Below are 26,060 nucleotides of genomic sequence, written 5' to 3'. Positions count from 1 at the left end.
GTCTGCCCTGCAATCAAACATCCATTGTAACTGGAGACTTAACAGCACTGGATGGATGCAGGATTTCATAAAAAAAAGAAAAAAAAATCAGCGACAGCAGGGAACTTACCACGGAGTTTACTGTGCACGTAACATAAATAGGGTAATTTTGTAACAGGCCATGTAGGAAAATCGGCAAATGCATGCAATTTTCAAAACGGATTTAGTAATGTATGTTCACTTTTAAAATTATCCCACCAAACTTTCCCCCATATGATTATACCTGCTAATTTGTGTGTAGAATTCTTTTAGGAAAATTAATATGCATACTTTTTGATTTTCAAAAGAATGGAAATAAGTTACAAAGAAGTTATGCATGTCAATGTAACAATTTTTAAAAGCCATTTACCTGCATTAAGGGCACTCAATGACATATATTGTAGTAGTTTTCAAAAGCTCATTTACATGTGTAAAACAGTTTTAAGTATGCAAATGCTTTTGAAAATCTGGCCCTATGCGCGTAAGTTCAAACGCCTCTGCAGCTCAACTCAAAACGACAGGCCTATCTGTTCTTTCCAAAAGAAGACCATTATCCAAAGAGTGTGTGTAAATATACCATTGTTTGGGACATTAAAAGAATGGTTATAGGATGGTACCCTTTTCATTGCTAACAATAATTCAGAAACTTTCTCCTTCACAAGGTTGTCTAGGGGCTTTAAAATAACATCGGCATCATAATCCACCACTGTGTGTCAGTATTGGTTTGTCTCCCTTCTTCAGATGCATAAAAAGAAATGTTATCGTTAGCATTAAGTTAACCTAAAAGTGTCTGTCCAGATATACAGATATAGTTTAATGCTAGTATAATAATATATAGCAGCAGATTGAAGAATTAAATGGGCATTGAGGCCAAACCCTGTGAAACAGAGTTAACGCACGTTGACATTCAGTATGGGGAATCCTGTATATGTTGCAGTTGTACTTTAGATCAGGGGTGAGTAAACTGGGGCAGGGGTGGCACACTGACCGCCCAGTCAGGAAAGAAACAAAATCATTTTACTGTTGAGTATCTGTACCATGGAGGCACTGTAAGCTCAGGAGGGAGGGAACTGCCAGAACACAGTGACATCATTTGTAAGCCTACAAATAATCCTTCTAGTTTGTGATATAATATACTGATGCAACAATAAATTATTTTATATAGACAAGGCCATCATATTAATAGGCAATGTGCATTACTGCAACCATTGTCGCTGCCTGAAATTGTATAATCATAGGTCTGCCCACCCCACCATTACCATCCACTAATTTTTAATGAAAAATGTTTCTGTTAATTGCCATCCAAAAACTTTAGAATTTGTGCATATACCTTTTGTATGTGTGGATATATATATAGCAAAACAAAGCACACTGGCACCTATTGAATTTCCAGGTATATGCACAAAAAATTACACAGTAATGCTAAAGATATATTGCACAACCCCAATACATTTTTTTTACTACTTTCAAACAAATTTTTCAAATGAAAATGTTTTTATTAAATTCCTTATAAATATATTGCACATATTATTAGTCCATCACCCTTATTAAAAACCATTCATACTTCAGTCATACCAATCGTACTGTATCCCACTTAAAAAATCAGCACCCCAGCATCATATTGTAACAACAATGCTCTTCTATGCATAATAATTCTCAATAATCCACTTTCATGTTATTAAGGATAACCAACACCATTGAGCAACAACTTAAAGTTCTGTTTATGAGTTTCTCTTATAGATGCTTTTTCTTTTTCCCAAGAATCAGATTTCTTGAATTAAAGTTGAAATTCAACATTGGTTTTTATTAAGAAGTAACTAACTGACAGGCCAATACAGTAAAGGCGAGCGCCCGCTCTCCCGGTGCGTGCACAGGTCAGTGTCCTGTGCGCGCGATTCAGTAAACCAAAATATTTAAATTAGGGCCCGCGGTTAAAAGAGGCGCTAGGGACACTAGCGTGTTCCTAGCGCCTCTTTTTGGACAGGAGCGGCGGCTGTCAGCGGGTTTGACAGCCGACACTCAATTTTGCCGGCGTTGGTTCTCGAGCCCACTGATAGCCACGGGTTCGGAAACCAGCAAAATTGAGCATCTGGTTTTCAACCCGCGAGTCGCGGGCTGATTTAAAATTTTTTTTTTAATTTTAACTTTTTTTTAACTTTTGTGTCCTCTGCCTGGGGGCATCGCATAACATCCAGGGTTGTCACTTGTGCTCCCAAATTACCCTGAAGAAACTGTCGGATTCGACTCAATAAGATGAATCCGTTTTTTGGGTTAAAGAAGTCTGAGCAATCGGCATTGATGGACCTTGGACCTGCACAGATGGACACCACACCGTCGACATCGGCGGGACCATCAGTTCCATTGGCGGATAAGGGCACCAGAGGCCTATCGTTGTCAATCTCCTCTGGGCTGAGGACGCTGGATTTATCGTCTTCAGCCTCGGCCCCACAGAAAAAATGGGCCGAGCATCAAGGGAAGCCAAAGAAGCATCGGCACCGGTCCCCAACAATGCATGGTGTTGGTCTTGGGGATGCACCGGCTTTTGATTTGATGCCCTTTAAGCGACCCCATGGCGAGGAGACCCCATCCTTTATCGGTGCCAGGGGTCCATGACAGTCTCCACCAGTCCTGGTGCCAGTCACTTATCCACCTTGTGGGTCAGAAGAAGATCTGGCCACTGCTCCTTCCTCCCAGACAGTGTTGGTATCGGCAATGTTTGAGGAGGAGCTAGAGCGTTGAGTCTAGATGGTGGTGGATCGGGAACTGCAGGGCATCGGGCCTGTGGCACCGGAACTGGTGCTGCCCATCATCCTACCACTGTTGGAGAAGCTCAACGTACTTATTGGTGCATTACTGACCCAGCTGGTGCCAGTTTTTGGGTCAGCACTTGTGTCCGGCGGGGCACCAAGGCCTCCCCCTACTGATATGGTGGTCGTTGCTGGTTCCTCTGAGGATGAAGCTCCACCGAGGTCAGAAGAGGCACTAAGGCCTGTAGTCCCCTGTCCAGTTCTACTGGTGCCTGCACCTCTGGACAAAGGCCGAACATCTAGGGCCCCATCCCCTGTAGCATTCAGTGAGGATGAGGGTCCCTATGATCCCTGGGGGAATGATTTGATGGAGTCCTCCTCTGAGGGCTCTGATGGTCTCCCATCAGACCTTTCTCCTCCAGATTTGTGGAGGAAATCCTTGCCTGAGAACTTGACCTTTGCAGTGTTTGTGAGGGTGATGGTGGAAGCCATCTTGTTTCATCTTTTAAGAGAGGAGGATGCCAGGCACAAAATGTTTGAGATCCTCCAGTTCGTGGAGCCTCCTAAGGAGATTGTAGCTGTCCCAGTACATGAGTCACTTAAGGAGTTGCTGCTGAAAATTTGGGAACACCCCCTCACAATGCCTCCTGTTAATAAAAAGGCGGACAGGGTCTACATCATCCAGAAAGCTGCCGGATTTGATAAGTGTCAGCTGCCTCACCAGTCGGTGGTGTTCGAATCTGATCCCAAAAGGGCCAAGCTCTCTCAGACCCATTCCTTGGTGCCCCCATGGAAGGACCATAGAGCAATAGATACTAATGGGAGGCAGGTGTTCCAAGGTACCATGCTTATTGCCCACAATGCTGCCTACCAGCTCTACATGAGCTAATACTCACAGGACATCTGGAAGCAGGTGCAGGAGGTGGCTGAGTAGCTGTCTCAACAGCAGCAAGACTCCTTCATGACGCTGGTGAACAAGGTTCTAGAGTAAGAAATGTTTTCAAAATGGCATCGAGAGACTTTGCAGCAGGAATCAGTGCCTGCAGAATGGCATGGCTATTGGCCTTAGATCTCTGACCGGAGGTACAGGAACGATTCGCTGACGTTCCGTGTATTAGAGAGAATCTCTTCGAAGATAGGGTGAGGGATGCTCTGGCCCAACTTCGGGACCACCATGAGACCCTCCAACAACTCTCTGCAGATACTCCGGACCCATCCTCCTCTTCCAAGAGGCCGTCGAGACACAGGCTAAGGATGTCTTTCTTTCACTAGAGGAAGTACTATCCTCCACCTCCTCATTCCCGTCAACACCATCAGGGCTCCAGCAGCAGTCCAGGCAGTAGAGAGCCTCTAAACCCCAGCCAGTTCTTTAGTCAACTATGGGGACGGGGTTTGGACTAGACAGTAGGGAGCGTAAACCAGTTGCCTATACCCGAGATGATGGACCCTCTGGTCTGGAGATGCTGTGGTTCTTTGTGAGCCAGTGGCCCAGTATAACCTCAGACCAGTGGTTTCTGTCCATTGTCCACCAAGGGTACCAGTTGAATCTATTGGGTGTCCTGCCAAATCGCCCTCCGTGCTCATATTAGGGGCTGGTAGCGCATCAGGAGGTACTACTAGCGGAGCTCTCCTCCCTTTTAATGACCAGAGCGGTCAAGCCCATACCAGCAGGCCAAAGAGAGTGGGGATTCTACTCCAGGTACTTCCTAATTCCAAAGAGAATAGGAGGACTCCATTCCATTCTAGACCTAAGGGCCTTGAACAAGTTCCTAAAAAGAGAAAAGTTCAAATGGTTTTCCTGGGCACCTTGCTCCCCCTTTTGCAAAAAGGGGACTAGCTATGCTTTCTCAACCTAAAGGACGCATAAGCTCATATCAAGGTCTTCCCCAGTCACAGGAAGTATCTTCATTTGTGATAGGAACACAGCACTTCCTATACCAGGTGTTGCTGTTCAGGCTCATGTCTGCCCCACGGGTTTTCTCAAAATGACTGGGAATGCATGTCTTCTCATATCTGGATGATTGACTGGCCTCAGGCAAGGTCCATCAGGTCCATGTATTTGACCATTTGGGTGTTGGAGTCACTAGGGTTCATTCCCAACTACCCAAAGTCCCATCTTAGCCCATGACCTCAATAGGACTTCATAGGAGCCCTGCTAGACACTGCTCAGCCCTAGGCCTTTCTGCCTTGCCAGAAGGCCGTAGCCTTGGTGACCATTGCAGCAGAGATTAAACATGCATTCCCAGTCATTTTGTGATTTTACTCCGTATTTTATTTTCTTTTTATGCTCTTTTAGTAATTCTTAATTAATGCAATGCAATTTTAAGTTTTTATTTTTGATGTTATTTTATTATTAATTTGAATTTTTTTAGTATTACTTACTATTAATTTAAATTATAGTGTTGTTATTTTATACTTTTCTTGTCCGATTTGTGAACCGTTGTGATGGTACTTCCAAACGATGGTATAGAAAAACTGTCAAATAAATAAATAAAAAAACAGAGCCAGCAGGTGACAGCCTGGCACATGTTGAGTCTGTTGAGCCATATGGCCGTAACCATCCATGTTACTCCCTTGGCACGTTTACAAATGCGCAGAGCCCAATGGTCCCTGAAGCTACAGTGGTGCCAGAGCCTCCAGGCTTGCATCCGAGTCACCCCATCTCTCTGGGACTCATTGTCCTGGTGGTGGGTACTTTCCAATCTGGAACAGGGGATCTTGTTTCAGAATCTCCCCACTCCAATTGTCCTAACCATGGATGCTTCTATCCTGGGGTGGAAAGCTCATATAGATGGACTTAGTACCCAGGGTCTTTGCTCTGCTCAGGAACGTTCTTGTCAAATCAACTGCCTGGAGCTTCGGGTGATCAGTACACACTATGGGCTTTCAGAGGTCGGCTGTCCAACAAAGTTGTCCTGATCCAGACAGACAACCAGGTAGCCATGTGGTATGTCAACAAGCAGGGAGGCACGGGATCGTATCTCCTGTGTCAGGAAGCGATCAAGATATGGTTGTGGGCCCTGTCCCAAGGGATGGTGCTCAGGGCCATGTACCTGGTTGGGATGGAGAACGTGGTAGCAGACAGGCTGAGTCGAGCCTTCAGACCCCACAAGTGGTCCTTGGACCAGGGAGTAGCGAATCAGATATTCCGCCTCTGGGGGAGCCCCAGACATAGATCTGTTTGCGTCCCCCTACAACAGAAAAGGTGCCTTGGTTCAGCTCCCTGCACAGGTCAGATGGAAAACAAGCCTTGGACGCCATCACCCATCATTGGAGCAAGAGTCTTCTGTATGCATATCATCAGATTCCCTTAATGGCGAAGACTGTCTTGAAGCTTCACCAGGACAAAGGGACTATGATTCTCATAGCCCCTCATTGGCTGACACAGGTCTGGTTTCCACTCCTTCGAGAATTGTCCATCCAGAGACTGATCAGTCTGGGGACTTCCTCAGATCTCATCACGTAATAACCAAGACATGCTGCGGAATCTCAACCTCCAGGCCTTGTCGCTCACAGCTTGGATGTTGAGAGATTAATCCTGCAGCCGCTTGATCTTTTAGAGGATGTGTCTCAGCTCCTGGTGGCTTCTAGAAAGCCTTCCACTAGAAAGTCCTATGGACTGAAATGGAGGAGGTTTTCCATGTGGTGTGAGTAGATGGCCCTAGATCCGTTCTCCTGCCCCACACAAAAACTGCTTGATTAGCTTCTACACCTATCAGAGGCTGGCTTAAAAAACAACTCTGTTAGAGTTCATCTTAATGCATTTGACGCATACCACCAAGATGTAAATGGTACATCCATCTCTGTACAGCCTGTAGTTGTACGTTTTCATGCGGGGCCTGCTTCAATTGAAGCTTTCCCTAAGGCCTCCTGCTGTGTCTTAGGTCCTCAACGTGGTGTTAGCTCAATTGATGAAAGCTCCTTTTGAGTCGCTGCACACCTGTGACCTGGAAAGTCATATTTTTGATGGTGGTCACTTCAGTGCGCAGGGTCAGCAAGCTCCGGGTCTTAGTCACTTATCCACCTTATACTAAGTTTTATCACAACAGGTTGGTCTTGAATACACACCCTAAATTCCTGCCTAAGGTGGTGACAGATTTCCATCTTAGTCAGTCATCTTGCCAATATTCTTTCCCAGACCCCATTTGCACCAAGGAGAACAAACACTGCACAGTTTGCTCTGCAAGTGAGCCTTAACCTTCCATCTGGAGCGGACAGAATCCCATAGACAGTCCACCCAACTTTTTGTTTCTTTTGATAAGAATAGGTTGGGCATTGCCAAACAGACACTATCCCAACTGGCTAGCAGATTGCATCTCCCACTGTTATGCCCAGATGGGACTGCATCTTGGGGGTTATATCAAGGCTCATTCTGTCAGAACCATGGCAGCATCAGTGGCCCACTTGCAAGCAGTTCCATGGAGAAGACCTGCAAGGGTGCAACATGGAGTTCTCTCCACTGCAAGGGTGCAACATGGAGTTCTCTCCACTGATTCACATCTCATTACTGTCTGGATAGGGATGGCTGATGCAACAATAAGTTTGGCCAATCTGTCCTTCAGAACCTGTTTCTGGTGTAGAGCCCAACTCTCCCACCTAGAGCCCATTGTTTGGGTTCAGGCTGTCCTCCCCTCTGTTACCAACAGCACCGATGTTGTTGTGCCTTGTGGCAACTGGTTAGGTGTCTGTTGGTACCCTTTTTTGTTGGGGAGCAGCCTGTAGATAGGGATTCACCCATGTCTGAGGACTACCATCCTGCTTGTTCTCAGAGAAAGCAGAGTTGCTTACCTATAACAGGTATTCTCCAAAGACAGCAGAATGTTAGTCCTCATGAAACCCACCCAGCACCCTGCGGAGTTGGGTTTCTCCTATTTTTTATTTTAATCGTAATTCTGTTACAAGACTGAAGAGGGACCCCGCGTGGACGCATGGTATATGGCATGCTGGGTATGCTCAGTGTGCCTAGTCAAAGTTTTAGAAACTTTGATATAAGTTTTCCGTATCTGAGCTCCATCTGATGATGTCACCCATGTGTGAGGACTAACATGTTGCTGTCCTCAGAGAACACCTGTTACAGGTAAGCAACTCTGCTTTACCTGTGTAACTGGGTTTTTAAAAGTTGCTACAACATGTGCCATTGAATTGTCAATAGGTTTTACCCATGTTAAGTGCATTTAATGTGGATAAACTGCTTTTGAAAATTGCTATGATAGTATGTTATATTTACATGTATAACTCTTGAAAATTCTCATTGAATATAAAGAAGCTAGTAAAGTGCATAAAAGTGAATTTTAAAAGCCTGGCACGCGCATCAGTCAGGGGATTTGCAAATAAGTTAGGCTCGCATACGCCAACCATATTTTAAAAAGTGCCCATATGTGCGCATAAATGCTGCAGCGTCCACATCTCAAAAATTTCCAAAGTGGGCAATGGGCACGGTCTGGGCATATCAAGGCCTGCCCAAGAGATGCATTTGTAAACCCTTACGCAGACCAGTGCGTGCTGAGGTCCCCTGCCATGTAACTTTACTTCTGCTATGAATGAGGTCTAAGTCATAAAATAAAAGGATAGAGTCATTTCTGAGGGGTTTAAAGGGTCTGGGGGCAGAGTAGGCTATTAAATCTGGGGGAGTTGGAGGACCTAGCTTTTAACTGGGAGAACTGGTGGATGAACTGATAAAAATCCCATGACTTAAGCAGTAGAAGTGGAATTTGCGCGCCCATGATCACTTAAAATTGGCACACATGCGCACGGCCAGGCTATTTTATAACATGCGTGCTTATAAGCATAAACCATTGGAGAAAGAGCTCTTTACATTTCTAGTCTTCATTGCTGGTGACTTTATGAGCATGGTGATGCATGTAGAGGATTGCAGGATGCCTGGATACTGAGTTAATGTAATAAGTGAATGTGCAAAAAGTGAATTTTAATCCATGCAGTTAACAGGTATGAATTGTAGTACAGGGTACTAGTAACAATGTTGGTACTGGAGAAAGGACTTTATAGGGGTTTTTTTGATCAATAAAAAAATGCTGTGCATACGCTTTGGAAGCCTCCTTAAGCTTTTTATATTCATTCAGTGTTGAAAGTTCAGTATAGTAACATGTTTAAGTTAAATTTAATCTACCTTTTGGTTTCTTCTTCAGATGTCTGACATTTGTCCTCAGAAGGTCATATAAACGGACTCTGGATACTTTTCATGTTGGGCCAATAAACATATCACATCTACAAAAAATTTGTGCATGAGTTAGAACCCATAGGTCAGCCAATGACAGATAGTTGGGAAAAGTTTCAATTTTAATATAACTTTTCATGGATAGACTTTTAAAACCTTAGGGCCTGATTGGGTTTTACATGTGTTAAGTGCACTTTACACGAGTAAATGGCTTTTGAAAATTGCTATGATAGTATGTTACATTTACGCGTGTAACTCATTTGAAAATTCCTTCCTTGTGTTTTTGCAGAGTAGTTCTGTTCCTGCTTCCGAGACAGAAGAGAAGAAGCCATTTCCAGGAGCAGTGAAGCTCCCAGGGCCAGCAGTTAATGTGTCAGAGATTAGGAATATAAGAAGTGAACTCAAATTTGTCCCCAGAGCTGAAGAGCCGTAGGGACCAGGAAAAGGTGAGTGAGCGTGTAAGACGCCTTCCAAAGGAATTCTGTAAGTTTTCAAAGAAGCTTAGGAGTGTTTTCAGACTTAATGGATATGCAATTTATTGAATTATAATATACAGCACATCCGATATGTGGAGGACCAAACCAAACACGGGAAATCCCAGTATCAAGCAGGATGGTCAATAATTTATAAAGTACACTTGTTTTTGTTATGAAGCAGGAAGATGTATTTAAGACTTCAGCATACATGTAAAATGGATTATCGATGTGTTAGTGCCATCCTGAAGTATTACATAAATCTTCCTGCTTCATAACTAAAATCATCCTTCCTGATACTTGAATTAAAATATGCCAAAAGTACATTTTCGGTTTTATGTACTGTATATATTTTGCAAGATATCACATTGTTCACTCCTCCCGCACCTCCCCCCCCCACCCCCCCCCAGACAACTTGCACCTTGGCACCGAATGCAAAATCTTTCCATACCCTGAGTTCCTAACGATCTGCTTTGCTCCTAAGAGTTTAGAGCAAACTATGAAATGTGAAAAATGATATTTTTCCTTCCTGGTTCACAAAGAAAAAAATCCTCAGTTTTTGCTTGATTTGCTTTTGGCACAGCAGTTTCCTCGCTAGGATTCTGACTGTATGGGAGAAAAAAAATTGTCACTTATTTTTCTTTCATTTTCTATTTATTTTGTTTCATTTTTGGCCCTATTTTTTTCTCATGTGCAGGCTTTTGCAGATAGCAGACACTGACATATTTTAACACAAGCTAAAACGACAGAAACAATGATAGAGATAATACAGATTTTTGTTTTGTAATAGATTACAAGGACCTTTGGAGCTGAATGTATTGGCTGTAGCACAATAGTAGTGAAGGCAGCTTAATCTGTACACATGGTGAACTGTTTGCTCCTGGAGCAGTACCAGCATTCCATTCTTTAGCTCACCCAAGATATTAATTCTCAGTGAAGCCTGAGGAGCGAGTCGTGATCACTTCAGCTCCAGCACGTCTGACAAACCCTTCTGCTTTATCAAGGAATTCAAGCTGCAGTGTCTCAGCATTCTTCAGCAGGGATCTCAAACTTGTTTTTTTAGATACTCCCCCATCATTCTTCCCTCTTCAGCAAATCTTCTGTGCGGGAAAAGATGTGGAAAACAAAACCTGTGACTAATAATTGAAGAGGTTGATATTCAAAAGCCATTTAGATGGATCTCTGAAAAGTTATCCGTCTAAATGGCAAAACAGCAAAATTCATCGCCCTACATAGCCACATAAATCGGGGACCGGCCAGAGGCAGGCAGGAGGCATTTCCAGGAGGAGCAGAGTTATCTGGTTAGATATACCCAGCTAACTTTAAGATAGCCGGATATATTCAGTGGCATAACTGTGCCGCTGAATATACCCTGCTGGTTAGCTAGATATGTTTATCTTAGATGCTCCCCCATCATTCATCCCTCTTCAGCAAACCTTGTTTATCTGGCTAACTGGCTGAACTGCATAGCAGTTGAAAATGGACCTCAACATGTCTATCAGGGATGGCTCAAGGCAATCTGCTGCTTGAGGCAAAGGATGAAATAGCACCCCCCACACACCCCACACACACCCCACACACCCCCACCATGGCCCGGTGCAGGTGAAATCACAGAGGGCCAGGGCAGGGGGAAGGCAATGACTTGCCCAAGGTCACAAGGAATGGCAATAGGATTTGAGCCCTGGCTTCCCTTGTTTGCAGCCCAATGCTCTAACCATGCAGTTTTAGTTTTTGGGCCTGTTATTTATTTGGTCACAGTCTTCGGCATCTACAGTAGGGGGAGCCGGAGAAATGTATAATGGGGTGGGGTGAGCTTTGGCTGCCCCACCCCCTGGGTCTAGAACTAGGACTCCTCCATTCCCTATTTCCTGTCTCCCACCCTTCTCCAGGATCTGTCCCCTGGGGGTGTGAGAGGTTGGTGAATGGTGGGAGTCTGAGTGTGTGATACACTCTCTCTTAGGGCTGATACAAAATTTACAGCCTTTCATTACCCCTTCCCTCCCCTCCCTACATAATTAAAACTTATACATTCTTTTCCATTTTAAAATGTATTAACTTCCCCAACCTAAAAAGGCAGATTGTGTGTGTTCCGCGGTCGCGGCCGTCTGCGACCGCGTCCCCCTACCTGACTGGCCCGGCAGGCCACCGCGGCAGCGTCGGGGGTATCGCCAGTGCTGGACTGAGCCTCCGCGCGCTGGTGTAGGCATCCGCGGGGGTTCCCGGGCTTGGGAGCCGTCTCTGCTCCCTCCTCTCGGTGTCGGGCAGCTTCCCCCGTGGGTCGGGAATTCAAGATGGCCGCCGCCATCTTAGGTGCGAGGCCGCGCCTCCTCATTAGAATTAAAGGGACCTAAGCCCTTTAATTACCCACAGCTGCTTCCAATGATCCAGAGCAGAGGAAGTATAAAAGGAGGCTTCCTCTGCTCATTCCTTGACTTGGCAACTTTTGGGTTAGTCAGGTCTGCTTGCTTCGGTGAGTTCTTCTACTTTGGATCCTTGTTCCTGTCTTGTCTTGGTGTTCCTGGTTCCTGACTTCGGATTGGCTAGCAGTGATTCCTGGTGTGTGATCTTGGACTGGTAAGCGACGACCCTCTGGCACTTGACCTTGGACTTCCTCTTGACCATCGTCTCCAAGGGCCCACCTAAGTCCCAGCGGCCCGGGTCCCTACGGGCTCCTCCCGGGGGGACCGCGGGCTTCCAGGGGTGAAGCTCCAGTCAGCCCTTGCACCGAACGCTCGACTCCTTGACCTCTCAAAGGTCCACCTAAGTCCCAGCAGTCCGGGTCCCTACAGGCTCCTCCTGGGGGGGACCGCGGGCTTCTACGGGCAAAGACACAGTTGCTTTCCTCGATGTCACGACTCTTTGCCTGCCTCCACAGTCTCCTCAGTCTCCAGTGCAGAGGGTCAGCTGGTCACGTCTTCTGTTCCTGCCTCTCCACCCAACGGGAGAACCTATGGATCTTCCTCCTAAAGGTATTCCATCCTCCCGTCGGCCCAAGGGTTCACAAGCCTGAGCATAACAGATTGCATATGGAAAATAGACATTCAAAGTACAATCTTCTGAAGTAAAAATATCACTTAAAACAACATATATATATATATGATTTGGTGAGAGAGGTAATGGTGGTGGGGCCACTTGGCAATAGTGATCATAACATGATCAAATTTAAACTAATAACTGGAAGGGGGACAATAAGTAAATCTACAACTCTAACACTAAATTTTCAAAAGGGAAACTTTGATAAAATGAGGAAAATAGAAAAAAATTGAAAGGTGCAGCTGCAAAGGATAAAAAAGTGTTCAACAGGCATGGACATTGTTTAAAAATACATTCCTAGAGGCACAGTCCAGATGTATTCCATGCATTAAGAAAGGTGAAAGGAAGGCAAAACGATTACTGGCATGGTTAAAAGGTGAGATGAAAGAGGCTATTTTAGCCAAAATAAATCTGTCAAAAATTGGAAAAAGGATCCATCTAAAGAAAATAAGAAAAAGCATAAGCATTGTCAAGTTAAATGTAAAACACTGATAAGACAGGCAAAGAGAGAATTTGAAATGAAGTTGGCCATAAAGGCAAAAACTCATAATAAAAACTTTAAAAAATATATCCAAAGCAAGAAACCTGTGAGGGAGTCGGTTGGACCGTTAGATGACCGAGGGGTTAAAGGGTCTCTTAGGGCAGAAAGACTAAATGAATTCTCTGCTTCTGTGTTTACTAATGAGGATGTTGTGGAGACACCAGTTCTGGAGATGGTTTTCAAAGGTGATGATTCAGATGAACTGAACCAAATCACTGTGCACCTGGAAGATGTAGTAGGCCAGATTGACAAACTAAAGAGTAACAAATCACCTGGACCGGATATGGTATACATCCTAGGGTTCTGAAGGAACTAAAAAATGTAATTTCAGATCTTTTAGTTAAAATTTGTAACCTATCATTAAAATCATCCATTGTACCTGAAGACTAGAGGGTGGCCAATATAATCCCAATATTTAAAAAGGGCTCCAGGGGTGATCCAGGAAACTATAGACCAGTGAGCCTGACTTCAGTGCTGGGAAAAATAGTGGAAACTATTCTAAAGATCAAAATGAAAGAGCAAATAGAAAGACATGGTTTAATGAAACACAGTTAACATGGATTTACCCAAGGGAAATCTTGCCTCACAAATCTGTTTCATTTTTTTGAAGGGGTTAATAAACATGCGGATAAAGGTGAACTGGTAGATGTAGTGTATTTGGATTTTCAGAAGGCATTTGACGAAGTCCCTCATGAGAGGCTTCTAAGAAAACTAAAAAGTCATAGGATAGGAGGCGATGTCCGTTTGTGGATTACAAACTGGTTAAAAGACAGGAAACAGAGAGTAGGATTAAATGGTCAATTTTCTCAGTGGAAAATGGTAAACAGTGGAGTGCCTCAGGGATCTGTACTTGGACTGGTGCTTTTCAATATATTTATAAATGATCTGGAAAGGAATACAACGAGTGAGGTTATCAAATTTGCAGATGATACAAAATTATTCAGAGTAGTTAAATCACAAGAGGATTGTGATACATTGCAGGAGAACCTTGTGAGACTGGAAGATTGGGCATCCAAATGGCAGATGAAATTTAATATGGACAAGTGCAAGTTGTTGCATATAGGGAAAAATAACCCTTGCTGTAATTACACGATGTTAGGTTCCATATTAGGAGCTACCACCCAGGAAAAAGATCTAGGCATCATAATGGATAATACTTTGAAATTGTTGGCTCAGTGTGCTGCAGCAGTCAAAAAAGCAAACAGAATGTTAGAAATTATTAGGAAGGGAATGGTGAATAAAATGGAAAATGTCATAATGCCTCTGTATTGCTCCATGGTGAGACCGCACCTTGAATACTGTGTACAATTCTGGTCACTGCATCTCAAAAAAGATATAGTTACGATGGAGAAGGTACAGAGAAGGGCGATCAAAATGACAAAAGGGATGGAACAGCTCCCCTATGAGGAAAGCTGAAGAGGTTAGGGCTGTTCAGCTTGGAGAAGAGATGGCTGAGGGACAATATGATAGAGGTCTTTAAAATCATGAGAGGTCTTGAACGAGTAGATGTGAATCGGTTATTTGACGGCACCTGTTAGAATGTACTATAGTACACTTTTACCTACATTAAATATGTGCCTACATGTAAACCGCTGCGATGGTATATAACTTAGCGACGGTATAGAAAAGATTTTAAATAAATAAATAAAAATAAATATTTACACTTTTGGATAATAGAAGGACTAGGGGGCACTCCATGAAGTTAACAAGTAGCACATTTAAGAGGAATTGGAGAAAATTCTTTTTCACTCAACGCACAATTACGCTCTGGAATTTATTGCCAGAGGATGTGGTTAGTGCAGTGAGTGTAGCTGGCTTTAAAAAAGGTTTGGATAAGTTCTTAGAGGAGAAGTTCATTAACTGCTATTAATCAAGTTGACTTAGGGAATGGCCTCTGCTATTACTGGCAACAGTAGCATGGGATCTTCTTAGTGTTTGGGTACTTGCCAGGTTCTTGAGGCCTGGTTTAGCCCCTGTTGGAAACAGGATGCTGGGCTTGATGGACCCTTGGTCTGACCCAACATGACAATTTCTTTTGTTCTTATGTTTTATAGGTATAAACTGCAAAAAAACACACTTTCAATAATAATAGTTTCATAGACTTAATAAATTACCTTTCTCATAGTAATCAAGGCGGTTTACTGGATCCGATATGGTGTTAGGCCTATGGTAAAGTGCACTGGGTGTAGACTTGGCCAACAGAAAGCCAGGAATAAACTGAACTACAATTTCAAAATAGTAAACCTTCCATATCATAATTGCCAGCACTCAACCTATGAAAAAAACATACTGCAAATATTACATTAGGTCCTAAATACCAATACACTTTCTATTAGGAAAACAGATTAAAGCCAGGTTGTTGTAAATCCCTATACATACTACATGCTAGCAAAATACCTAAAGCCTCAGTCTCACAAGCAGAACACAGACAGACTCTCACCAAATACAGAATAAAGAGATCATAAAATATATATTGAAGCGTGCAGACAAAAACTGAACTGGATATCACAAGAAGTCAAATTCTGTAAGCAATGCAAACACAATCAAGAAATATAAAACATTAAACATACCAATAAAAAGAATGTCAAATTGCTGATAAATTCAGCCAATTAAAAACATGATTAAAAATGATTACAATATTACCCAACACTAATGAAATATTTAAAAACAGTAGATACATCGCATCCAATAATTAAAACTAACAAGGATATTTAAAATATGCTGTGCTCTCCATACCCGGGAATGTTTGATTTCCAGTCATCTTAAAGTCTCCCTAAATTGTCATCGATTAGCAGGAGAAAGGTAGGTGCACAAGTGTTCTCCTTCCTCCCTCCTCCTCTCACATACACATACACACAGACAGAAGCACCCTCCTCCTCTCACACACACATACACACAGACAGAAGCACCCTCCTCCTCACATACACATGGACAGAAGCACCCTCCTCCTCACATACACATGGACAGAAGCACCCTCCTCCTCTGTCACACAACACATACAGAAGCAGATCTCACACACATAATTGTGCCCCTCCTTTTACTTTGGCCCTGCCAGCCTAAGCTCCAGCAGCAGCCTGTGGCTTCCTTCTTCTGCCCCACTGGCAGTCCATGGCTTCCTTCTTCTGCACCATCGGCCTGAGCTCTGGCGGCGGCCCTTGACGCTCTTCTTCGGCGGCAGCAGCCCACAGCTCCCTTCTTCGGCCCTGCCAGCCTGAATGGTGGCAGCAGGAGTTGAGTTTATCCCGACATTATCCCCTGCTACTGGCAGCCAGTCTCGCAGCAGCAGTAGATGACATTGGGATGAACGCGACTCCTGCTGCCTGGGGTTAGGAACGTATGTGGCTACTGAGTGGATAGGGCAGGGGTTTGGTTTGTTCCTGCCCGAGCCAATGTTTAACTCTGGAGGCAGGGTGAGGCAGATGTGTTTTGAAGGGCACTTTTTTGCCGCTTCTAAATTCTGCCACCTGAAGCGGCTGCCTCATGATAGTGTAATGAACAGCAGGGGCGGCTCTATTACAGAATTAGTGACTCTTGCTTCTGATCCCACTACACCAGTGGTTCTCAATCTTTTTTCAGCTGGGACACACCTGATAGATGGTTCTCACATGCATGACACCCTGAAGATGTGATTGTCACAGGGCTAAATGTAAACATTTACTCTGTATCCACAGAACCCCCTCAACCCCCAACAATGGGTGCAGAGCAGAACTAGGACAATACCTGTATAATTCACCATACAAAAAAGATGTTCTAGTGACATCTCAGAATAAAGCAAAACAATCTCCCTCTACTACAGGAGCAATAGTCCTTCTTATGATAAGACAGCAGTTTACCACTAATGCATGTCCTATTGAGAAAACATAACAAATAAGACTGATACAAATGCCTACATGCTAGTAAAATACCTCACCTCGGGCACACACACAAAACTGATCTTCAAGTACAGAAAGATCACAAATTATAAATATGGCAACAAACTGCAATGGAAACCCAAAAAAGCCAGTCTGCATGCAGTGCAAACCTGGAGAAATGGAAAGAGAAATATGTCACTTAACATAGTCCCAGAATCTGCAATAATGCACACAAACTAATCTGCACAAAGTTACACCTGTATTATGGAACAGACTCAAACAGTAACAACACTAACTATGAAAAGGTAACCCTACAAATATTAAACCAGGCCCTAAACACTATTACACCTCCTTTTAGAAAAATAGAATAAGCCAAGATGCTATAGATTCCCACACAGAAATAATTGTAAAGCTATACTGATAAATGTTACAAAACAGATGATAAACAGAATAACATCCAACAATTAAAAACTCATAAAATTTATTAAAAATTGTCCAAATACCAATAAAATATTTCAAAACAGCAGACATCACATTAAACCCAATAATTAAAATGGTAGTAAATCAAGAAAAATAAACTTAAAAAACTACCTTTACTTACCCTCTCCAGCAACTCTCCTACTCCATTCCCTTGCAGGCCAAAAGTACACACCAGAAGCAGCAGTGGCTGCTGAAGCTCTATCCTCACGGTCCTCTTCATTAGGGTCCACAACCAGTCACACACAACACAGTCTGTCTCACACACACCAGTAACCTCCCTGACCAGTCTGTCTTCCTCATATACACCAGTCTCCTTCCTGACCAGTCTGTCTCTCTCACACACACACTGTGGGCCATGGGATTTTTTTTGGGGGGTGGGGAGTTATATTGCATTTATTTAGGCTGGAAAATGCATCCTCTTCTCTTTAGAACTTCTGGAACTGTTTCTTGCTGCTAGCAGCTTTGGTCACCTTCAGGACATTGAAACAAATTGTTTTGCTCAGGAGATGGCATTCGCCAACTGTGACGATACTGCCAATTTGGACATTATGGTTCTACTTGACATCTTGGCAGCCTTTAATACCTTAAATCATGATATACTACTGCAAAACCTCAAACAAATAGGTATTACAATGGTTCACTTCCTTTATCACAGAACACCCACAAAGAATAACACTAGGATCTACAAAATCTGATTGGTATATTACAAACTCTGGTGTCCCGCAAGATCTTCACTTTCTGTGATTCTTTTTAATATTTATCTCTTGTCATTATGCCACCTTCTACCTGGACTTGACTTGTCATTTAAAATCTATGCCAATAACATACAGTTCATAATCCCATTCACTGACTCCTGGAAAAAGACTTTTTCACTCTTGCAATTATACTTATCTACCATAAAAATCTGGTTATCTCACAATAGATTAAAATTAAACACGTCAAAAACAGAACTAATTTACCTTTCTACAGTCCCTGATTCGATCTACCAGCCACTGAAGGATTTCATTTTTGAAGGACAAATACTAGCAATAAAACCTCATGCCAAAAATTTAGGCACAATCATTGACTCTAGACTATCCATTTCCAATAACATATCAACAATAGTTAAAAAATAATTTTACAAACTTCAAATGTTGAAAAAACTTAAACCTTTACTGTTCCTAACAGACTTTCGATCTGTAACACAAGCACTCATCCTACCGAGTTTAGATTACTGTAATTCCCTATACCTAGGATTACCAACATCCACTACTCATCCACTCCAATTTATTCAAAATACCACAGCTCGTCTTTTGTACAATATTTCTCACAGGGACCATATTACCCCAACTCTACAACATCTTCATTGGTTACCAATTTCTTATCGAGTGTCTTATAAAATTCTCACCATAATCCACAACTTAATCTATAATCCTACATCTATATGGCTCTGCACTCTACTAAGAATCTATAAACCAACTCGGCAGCTCCGTTCAATGGATAAATGTATTCTTGAAGTGTCCTCAATAAAACTTGCATACCTGGACCTTATATGTAAACAAGCTTTCTCAGTTGCAGGCCCAACTCTGTGGAATTCCATCCCTGAAGGGATTCGTCTAACTTCAGATACAAAAGAATTAAAAAAATTATTAAAAACCCATCTCTTCACATCAGCTTACAAGATAGCAAATTAATATACTCAGATTACATAAGTTTCACTTTTATTTGTTGTTGTATACTAAAGTATTTTAATTTGATTGTAATGTCTTTATCATTTATGTTTTTATTATGTATGTGACCTCTGTAAACTGCTTAGACGGACAGATTACTGCCCCATTTTTGTAGTATATAAAAACTTTTAAATAAATAAAACTCTGAAACAGGGGGAAAGGTTCACAGACATGTTCCTGTGGCACTTCTCAAAGCGGTTGTGCTTGCAGATATAATGTAGATCTGCGGATGACAATAGTTCTCTGCATCCTCATCTTGGTCACCACACCCGAAAGGATGTGACCTCGGATGGACACATTACCGGTGAACAGGCATTTCTTATCAATGTAGGTGCTGTCAATGGCCTCACGAGGTGGGGGGTCCTTGCTTTTTTGCATTCATTTGGGTATACAAGACACCGTATCAGTGTAAGTCTAAATGCAATGAGAAGGAACACCAATAATCCAAGAAATGAATCTGACTGATTTGTGAGAGATACATGAAGACAATTTGAGAGAGAACATAATTTTCATAATAAGAATAAGCCGATGAAGGCACACCCACAGTCCTTTTGAGAGGCCAATTGTTCTTAAGGGGAGGGAATCAGTAACTCAAGGTTGGCTGACATTCAGGGCAGCACATTTTTCCACCCTAGTCTCTTAAGTACCACTGACGCCTTTCATATCAGTTTCTGTTTGCAGAAATTTTACGAACCACAGTGTAGACAACTTTTGCTTCCTCTTCCAATTCATCTAAGAACTTTTCCTGGGATATGGAATAAAAGATGTAACCATAGATGCCCAGTACCATTGCTCTGATTGTCAGGCCTGACAGCACGTTCCAGCCCCACAGCCTCCACACCACACTACGCTGTACTGTCTCCGCCTGCTACATGAATTGGCACTGCTCCGGGCTCAGTCACTCGCTCTCCGGGTCCATGTGCCACACAAAACTGGCCAAGCTCTAATGGCCACCCTGCGCTGGCTTCTCCACCATCTTCCATGACAAACTTTTCTGAAGCCCAAGCCAATGTTCTTGTAGTAATGTGGCAGCTTCTCCTTGTCACCCTTGCCCAGCAGCATGCACTTTTTGTTCTGGAAGATGGTGGGTTATTTCTGGTAGGCCCTCTACATCTGCGCACAGAGAGGGAGAGAAAGAGAAGCACACTTTAATGACCCTCCCGAGGAGCACTTCAAACCCAGGTGGAAGGACCGGGAGGCCTGGCCCATAGAGCACATATGCAAGCGCCTTATCTGTATGCCCCTTTCTTCCTGCCCCACTGACCAATCAGAGGCTTCCTTCCTTCTTCCTACTTCCATTAGCAGGAAGAAGGGAGGAGGTTTCCCATTGGCCTGCAGGGGCAGGAAGAAGGGAGCAGAGAAGCACAACTGGGGCAGTGGGACACCGGGAGCCTCGACACACCTGTCGGTGCTTGGCGACACACTGGTGTGTTGCAACACACCGGTTGAGAATCACTGCTCCACACTCTCCTCCTCCTTCCCCATACTGTTTAAAGGCAACACATTCTGTCTTCCATCAGAAAGCAGCAGTACAACTGAGTTTGCTTAAAGTAGCTGTGTCGCTGCTTCTTAACTTAGATCGTTTGGTCTTATTTTGGGCTCTCTTTTCCCCAACCAGATCAGTCTGGCAGGTTGCTGGCAACCAGGGTTTGTCCAGTAAGGTAATAAGAAGAAACAAAATGCAGAAAAAGGAAGTACATCTTAAGATGGCAAGACATGGTGTAGCTAAATTGGAGCTAATGGGCTACAGCTCATCAAAAATCAACTAGGTCAATGCTGATAGGTTGGTGGTTCGCTGACACTGTTCAGGGAGGTCACAGGACCTAAGCAACCAGATGTTTGGGTTAACAGTCTTACTATTTTTGCTGTTTAGATCATTATTTAGCTTGGTGGTAAGACATGGGGGGGGGGGGGGAGGAGAAACTGCTGGGTGTTGGATTAAATATAGCAAAATCAGTGCTCATCTGTCCAAGACGGTAGAGAACCAAAGAGGAAGACAATAAAAGTGATTTGGAGAAAGAATGACATCTTAAAGGCACTCATACTTTACCTCTGGTGGCTGGATGTTTAACAAATGGGAGTAAGAGAGATCAGGTGACTTGGTAATGGAGCTCCCCCCAAAATGAGAGATCTTTCCAATAATTGAAGAGAAAAAAAGTTCTCCCTAAGATTCAAATTAAGAACATAGAGGTCCATATTCAAAAGCCATTTAGATGGATAATTTTAGCTAGATATGCTTATCTGGCTAACTAGCCGAGCTGAAAATAGACCCCCATACGAGTTCTACTGGATTCAAGATTGTCCTTTTGAGAGGCAAATAGCAGAAGTTGTTAAGTGAAGCTTTTATATAGCTCTGCTTGATTTGTCAACTCCATCCTTACTTGGATCTGGCATAGTTAAGGATTGTGATTCAGGCTTTACTCTTATCTAATTTAGATTACTGCAGTGGGTCTACAAAAAAAAAAAAGAAATCCTTTAAATTATAACTCATACAAAACATCACAGCAAGACTAGTGTTAGATAAAACAGGTAGCAAGAAACTTTACTTAGTACTCTTGGCTGGTTGCCAGTGTGTAGCAGTAATGAAGAGGCATCTCAGACAGCTTTCATGGCAGGCAGGTAAAAAGGACTTGAGCACACCTCAGCGCCCTCTTTTATTGTACATTCATACAAAGGCAGATGATGTGTCATTACATGATTGGCTACTTTCCCCATAGCAACAGACGAGTCTCTACACTATTGGCTTGGCTCAGGGGGTGTGCACGGATCATTTCATTGGCTGCTGAATTCTATACCTCCTGACTTTGTCCTGCCTCTGACTAGGGAACACCCAGCCCCTCCCCCAGGAATTCAGGGCCAAGCACAAGCCAGAGAAATACATGAATAGTCAGGTATCCTTTCCCAGGCAGAGACTTAAGCACAAGTGATGCTTTTATTCAGGCAAATGTCAGGGAGAAGGGAAGATAGTGTTTAAACCCTGATGAAATGGCTTGCTGGCAAGCGCATATTTCTCACATCTCACCCTTTCTGTTTTTGTTTAGGCAGCTCAATAAAGCTTTAGACCCTTACGGAATTCTGTTATGTCTTGGTATGGGCTGGAAATAGGAAAAGGGGGATTATGGAGGGAAGAAAGCTGGTTCGGCGTGGTGTGCCAGCTGCCGATGAGCTCCTGAATCTCCATATCACCCAGAGCTGGTGCAGCGTGGTGAGCCAACGCTGCAGGGCTCAGGATTCCCTATTAGGCATCTTACAAGACATCTTTGTATCCGGGCTGAGAGCAAGGTTTCAATATGGATATGAGGGTTGGGTATGCACTGAATACAGCATCACAGGCAGATAATTAAGACAATTATGGTCATTATAATAGAAATCACCCTTTTGAGACCAGAAATATCAGGGAGTCAGGACCATAGCCAATCCCATGGAGAAGTTGGTATTCTGCCTGAAAGTGGTGCATCAGCAACCATGGTTTCTATCTGCTCTATGGTATGTGTGAGGTTTGCTTTATAGTCTGATATGTACACACAGCAATGAGATCCAATTAATGCACAAACACCACCCTTTAAGGCTAAAATAGTGTCCAAGTATGCGACTTCTCTAATCTGAGAGACTTCTGTTGTGAGTAGTTTTTAATGCATGGACTGTCTGATTAAATAGGGCAGTAGTCCAGTTAGCTAGGATGTGTAAGTCTCTGTAATTCATATCTGTCCCCATTGGGGGAAACAGGCTTCTAGCTATCTGAGTTTCTGTATACTTTTCTATGGGATTATTTATCGCCTCCCCTTTGTTACGGAGCCTTGCTTTGGGTAAATTTTTGACTGCATAGTATGAGGGGAGGATGTAGCCTAGAGTGCATCTGCCTCTCCATCTGGGGGGAATGTGCATATATGCTCTACGCCCACATAACATCCATATGTTTCCTAACAGATTAGTGGACATGTCATTGGTTATCATTTGGGCTATATAACTACAAAGGGTAAATCCCTCGTCCCCTCTATACTTTCTGCACCTGCTTGGGTCTCCCACTGCACATCCTGAAATCTGCCAATTGCACATATATGTGGTATAATTATGTAAGTGTTCAGTGATTAATACAAAGGTTCGGTTACAATATGGACATTTCCCACCTGAATCCCCTTCCCATCCCCTGTATCATAGTCCCAACAAAGAGCGGCAGTCTCTTGAATACGGCTACCAATGTGTAGTATGGTATTATTAACTGGAGAGTTAATGAAAACACCTCTCTGTAAAGGATAATCAGTCCACACTGTAAGGTTAAATGGTACAGCATGCATCAGTAGTTCTCCGCAGGCATGGGTTGGCATGTGTGTGCAGATCCAACAGTCTGTTCGATTCAACAGGTGTGAAAGGTTCTGTGCATCGAGGATGTACATGTTGTCCTGTCGGAGTCCTTGTTCTGAATTCGCCATAGCTGGAGAAATAAGGCAAAGGAGGAGGGTGCAGAACACAATTGTTAATGAGTTGGCATTCAGGCAAGAAAAAGCGGCTAATAAGTTCTCTGGAGTTTTCTCAAGGCCTTGCTGTTCTAAGAGTTGTGCAGATTGGTTGGATAGGGCCTTGATCTGTCCCCAGGTCATGTGGTGCTGCTTTTTGCAAGGAGTCCGGTCTCTGTCCTTCTGAGGGCTGTGGAGGCTCAGGGAGAAGTTGGGGATCGGGTCCTGTAGACCTGGACACCTTTCCATCTTTCCACGGCTTGATACCTGTGGAAGCAAGCAGAGAAACATATCCTCGTTCCCCATTTTAAGGGAACGGGACCGTACCAGACATTAAATATTCTATACAAAACTGATGGCTGTGGGTGACTAACCCTAGTCCCATAATGATTACTCATGGCTGTGTTCTTATGTGAACCTGATATGTTTAGATGATTTAAAGTAAACAATACTTTGTTCAGGGGGAAAATCCTACTTTGTTCAGGGGGAAAATCCAGGGGCATTCCCTCCTTTTTGTTTTTGTTTTCAAGAGCTCTTAAGGGTATGATTGGCTCTCTCCACAATGGCTTGCCCTGTGGTGTTGTAGGGGATGCCAAATAAGTATTTAATGTTCAATTATTGACAAAATTCATGCAAAGGAATGGCTGCAGTAAATAGAGCCATTATTAGTTTTCAGAACAGAGGGTAACCCCATTATCAAGAAAGTTTTTATGCAGTGATCAATTTTCATTCAGTAAATTGCATAAATGTAAATTAATTGTTTAAAGGAAAAGTCAATTGTAGTAGGCTGAAGCACAAATGACTAGTATATCAGACATTATATTAAACATATGTTACACAAGACTGACATATATTCATATTCATTCATCCTGCAAATATTCATTTACACAAAACTGACACATATTCATCCATCCTGCAAATATTCATTCATAGTCTTCTTGACATCAAGACAGGCAACAGATAACACATAATTTAAGCTAAAAATCTTATCAAAAAGTTATCAAAAACAAAATTAGATCAAGAATCAAAAGTCAAAAGGTGTTAGAAAAATGTTAAAATAAACTGCAAAGTGTTCATCTTCACAACTCTCATGGCAGGAAGGCTGTAAATCTGGAAAATATTAAAAACTGGCATACAGCAAAAATTTATTAAGGTAAGGATTAAAGTGAAATTCTTACTGTCTTAACCTTGGAGAATCAATTCTATCATTCAATTTAATAAAATCAATTTGGATTTGCAAGAAAAGGCTTGGGAGGGATTGCTTTATATGTAGCAACCTCTGTCAGTAAAAATTTTAAGGTTCAGAATTCTATAAAAATTTGTGAAAAAGAAAATAAAACTGAAGTGTCCTTAAGACATGAGGACCACAGATCTGAAAAATAAAAACTAGTATACAACAGAATTATTAAAACAATAATATAATGTAACTGGTAGAATAGCATAGCGCCTCCTAGTGGAGACCCCATCATTACTTTATAGATTGCAACTATTGTTCCAGGTTGCAATCAATAATACTCTGAGCTTACTTTCAATGTGGATATCAGAATAGAATTTCTTCTTATAATTATTAGAATAGGAAATTAAACACGCTGTTCGCGCTAAAGTGACTGTAACTACTATTAAATGTCCTTGTCAGTAACCTCAGTTCAGTATTAAAGAAGTTTGAAAGTATGTTTGAAAGTATTAAAAAGATTAACAGAAAGAGAGTGAGACGAGGAAGGGCTAGTGCAGGAATGCTGAGTTATAACACATAGAAACTAGAGAGAGAAACTGCAGTACTAAGTCCAGTTTTGTTTTTTTTCCCAAAAGTTCTCCCTCCCTCCCCCATGAGTGGCAAGCAAGAGTTAACAGAAAGACAGTAAAGGGGGGGAGGAGCAGTGTTTCTCAAAAGAAAAGAACTGCACCCAAGGAGTTAATCCTTCAGTCAATAGGAACTGAAAGATAGCATTGTTTAACAATCTAGATTGCATCATCCAGAGACAATGGCTGGCGAGGATTTGCTGATTTCTTGCAGACAGATTCTATCTTTCTCCTGTAGGAAAAATTATAATAAAAATCTGTGCGCTGGCAATTCAAGCTATAAACTTAAATCTCAGAGAAATGGAGTCATTTTAAATGTGAGCCAAATTAATTTTGTAAAAGGGAAATTTTCACATTTAATTTATACAGTATATTCAAATTTCAGTACAGTTTTAACATAAGGTTCTGCATTCACTTTGTGGGGGAAAATACTCTCAAAGTATGCAGATTTTTTGTAACTGAATTCAAAGACTAATAGAAACCACTCCTTAGTCTGCCCTGTCTGCTCCAGCACTAGGTGTAGTCTGGTTTGTAACAGGTCATTGTACTGTCTCATTATATCATTTTTTTCATAGTGATTTTTTCTTTGCTTGTAACGCAGGAGTCTAAATCCTTTTTTTCATATTGATATTTTCTTTGCTTGTAACGCAGGAGTGCAGCTGCCTGGCCCAAGGTCTTATACGCTGATTTCTTTGAAGACCTGGGGGCATAGCCACTGCTCATGGCACTCCGGGCGGCACTCAACTCTATTGCTGCCACACCCAGCTCTTTAATCCCTT

General features: G+C 42.7%; 1 protein-coding gene across 1 annotated transcript in view; it reads left to right on the top strand.

The window, feature by feature from the left end:
- The window catches only part of SMPX (small muscle protein X-linked), a 75,755-nt gene that overhangs the window by 36,218 nt on the left and 13,477 nt on the right, over positions 1 to 26,060 (top strand). The window contains exon 4 of the mRNA XM_029603398.1: positions 9,230 to 9,386. Coding sequence (XP_029459258.1) covers positions 9,230 to 9,373 — 144 coding nt within the window. The 3' untranslated portion in view covers positions 9,374 to 9,386. The remainder of the gene's footprint in view (positions 1 to 9,229; positions 9,387 to 26,060) is intronic.

The sequence above is a fragment of the Rhinatrema bivittatum genome, chromosome 5, assembly GCF_901001135.1.
Source record: "Rhinatrema bivittatum chromosome 5, aRhiBiv1.1, whole genome shotgun sequence".
Lineage (NCBI taxonomy): Eukaryota > Metazoa > Chordata > Amphibia > Gymnophiona > Rhinatrematidae > Rhinatrema > Rhinatrema bivittatum.
Note: the sequence above shows the minus strand (reverse complement) of the source record. Positions and strands in the feature narration are given on the sequence as shown.